This window comes from Orycteropus afer, unplaced genomic scaffold, assembly GCF_000298275.1.
Source record: "Orycteropus afer afer isolate SDZICR_OR568_19922 unplaced genomic scaffold, OryAfe1.0 scaffold00070, whole genome shotgun sequence".
Lineage (NCBI taxonomy): Eukaryota > Metazoa > Chordata > Mammalia > Tubulidentata > Orycteropodidae > Orycteropus > Orycteropus afer.
In genome coordinates this window covers 4,551,096-4,553,383 of record NW_006921657.1, presented here as the reverse complement: position 1 = coordinate 4,553,383, position 2,288 = coordinate 4,551,096, and the positions used below count along the sequence as shown (strand labels likewise).

The 2,288-nt window shown below is 39.6% G+C and overlaps 1 protein-coding gene across 1 annotated transcript in view; it reads right to left on the bottom strand.

Moving 5' to 3' along the window:
• The window catches only part of ASCC1 (activating signal cointegrator 1 complex subunit 1), a 220,346-nt gene that overhangs the window by 214,290 nt on the left and 3,768 nt on the right, over positions 1 to 2,288 (bottom strand). Inside the window, exon 2 of the mRNA XM_007940643.2 lies at positions 1,201 to 1,300. Within this exon, the coding sequence (XP_007938834.1) occupies positions 1,201 to 1,300 (100 nt within the window). The remainder of the gene's footprint in view (positions 1 to 1,200; positions 1,301 to 2,288) is intronic.

Below are 2,288 nucleotides of genomic sequence, written 5' to 3'. Positions count from 1 at the left end.
TGGTAAACTGTGGTCAATGACATGAGACAAAGTATATGAGAACTGCTGTATGGAAAGTGAATTTGCTCTGTAAATCTTCACCCAAATCACAATAAATAATAATAATAAAAAAAAAAAAGAATGCCAAACCTCAAAAACTCAAACTCATTGCCATCAAGTCGATTCTGACTCATAGAGACCCCCTTTAGATTTCCAAGGTGGTAAATCTTTATGGAAGTAGATTCCCCAGTCTTCCTCCCGTGGAGTGGCTGGTGGGTTTGAACCACCACCTTCTAGTTAGCAGTCAAATACCTTAGGCACTATGCCATCAGAGCTCCTTATAAAGAATCCCATCATGTTTAAATCATATGTGGCCAAAGATATTCCCTTTTAAAAAACTGCTTCAATAACAGGTCAATATTTGTAGACACCAAGAAGACACTACAAATCATTTAGCTTTATGAATTTGGACTTCTTCCCTCCAGAAGTATGAGACAATAAGTTTCTGTCACTTTAAGCCATTTCTGTCACTTCTGTGGCACTTTGTTATATCAGCTCTAGGGATCTAATACAGTGGGGACAATGGTGTCAAAGCAAGCTTCCCTAAGGAAGGAGGACATAACAAGGAGGAAAGATTCTAAAGCAAAGGGAACAGCACCGTGTGAGGGCTCTAAGGCAGAAAGGAATTTAGCATATTTGAGGAACTGAGGAAAACAAGGTGGGTTTAAGCACAAAGCCAGGGAAAAATGGTGTGATTTGAGGATGAAAAAATGCAGGGCCTTCCAAATGACATTCAAGACTTTGGCCATTATGGTAAGAACAATAGAAAGCCATTGGTGGATTTTAAGCCAAGATAGTAAAATATTCAGATATGCCTTTTTCAAATGTGAAGAAATGATGGGGAAGGAATGAAAATCAATGTGGAGAGGCAGTAGGTAAGCTATTTGAAATAATCCACAATGAAGGCAGAGGGGTGGCAGTGAAGAAAGAGTAAGTGGTGCATTCAAAGGTATTTATGAGGTAAAATGAACAAGACTTGGTGATACATGTGGAATGGTGAAATATAACCTGTAACCAGTCCTTACAGATTCTAGGACATAAAACACCAAACTACTTCATCATTAGTAATCAAGCATCTCAATAAAAGTAAAGAGAGGCATCAGCTTCTTGCTGAGTTGCTTGGCAGCGTCTCCACGTGAAGCGCCTGGGGCCCTTACTCACTTGTAGAGCAGGCTAGGGGCTCTCACGGTACACTGGAAACCTTGCTGGGTCTGCACCACCACATAGGCTTCACAGGGCTCTTCTGCACACTCCATGGGACCTGCACAGAAACCATAACATCTCCTTCAGAGCTGCTACTCTGTGGACAACAGCCTTCTCCCCGGCTACCAGCTACTTTTCAGGATTTGAAAGAAGCGAGAAATACACACCATGAACCACTCAACATTTACATTGCATTGTACTGCTCTTATATTCCCTCTGAGCTGTTCCTATAGGGAAAAAATAAACAAATAAATAACACATAACAACTATTTTAAATCTTTCAGTCTTGGAACCTTGGAAAAGTGTCACTTGCACATGCGCTGTTTCTCTCAGAAAGAGAAGACACAATAAAAAAATTTATTTACTAATTTTTTATTCGGATATAATTAACAGCACATAAAATTCACCCTTTTAAAGTGTGCATTTCAATGTTTTTTAGTTATAAAACACAAAATTGTATCAGTGAACAAGGAAAAAGTAGTAAGAAAAACTTACTCCATGCCACAGAGACAGGAGAAAAAGAAGAGTAAAATAAAGGAACTTAATACCCCAGTGCTGATGGGAAGCAATGGGAAGAATCAGAAGGAAGGCTAACCCCAAGGTTTGGGGCCTGATGGAAAGGCTTATAACAGAGAACCTGAAAGACCCCATTTATACATTAAATCTAAACCCAAGTTAATTAACCTGAAAATGTTTATATTCATCTGAACTGTTCAGTTTCTTTGAATTATCCCTATACTACAAAAATGTTAACTGTGTATTTGAAACTGCCTGTATGAGAGTGCAGGAGCTCTGGTAGCACAGTGCCTAAGGCATTTGACTACTAACCAGAAGGCTAGCAGTTCAAACCCACCAGCCACTTCTTGGAAAGAAGACTGATTGGGCAATCTACTTCTGTAGTGATACCACCTCAGAAACCCAAGGAGGAGTCACTATGAATTTGGTTTTTTTTTTTTTTGGTTTGGTATGCGAGTGCAAAGGACAGAGAAAAATAACATAACAATAATAACAGCTCTGCACTGCGGGGCAAGATGGCGGACTAGGCA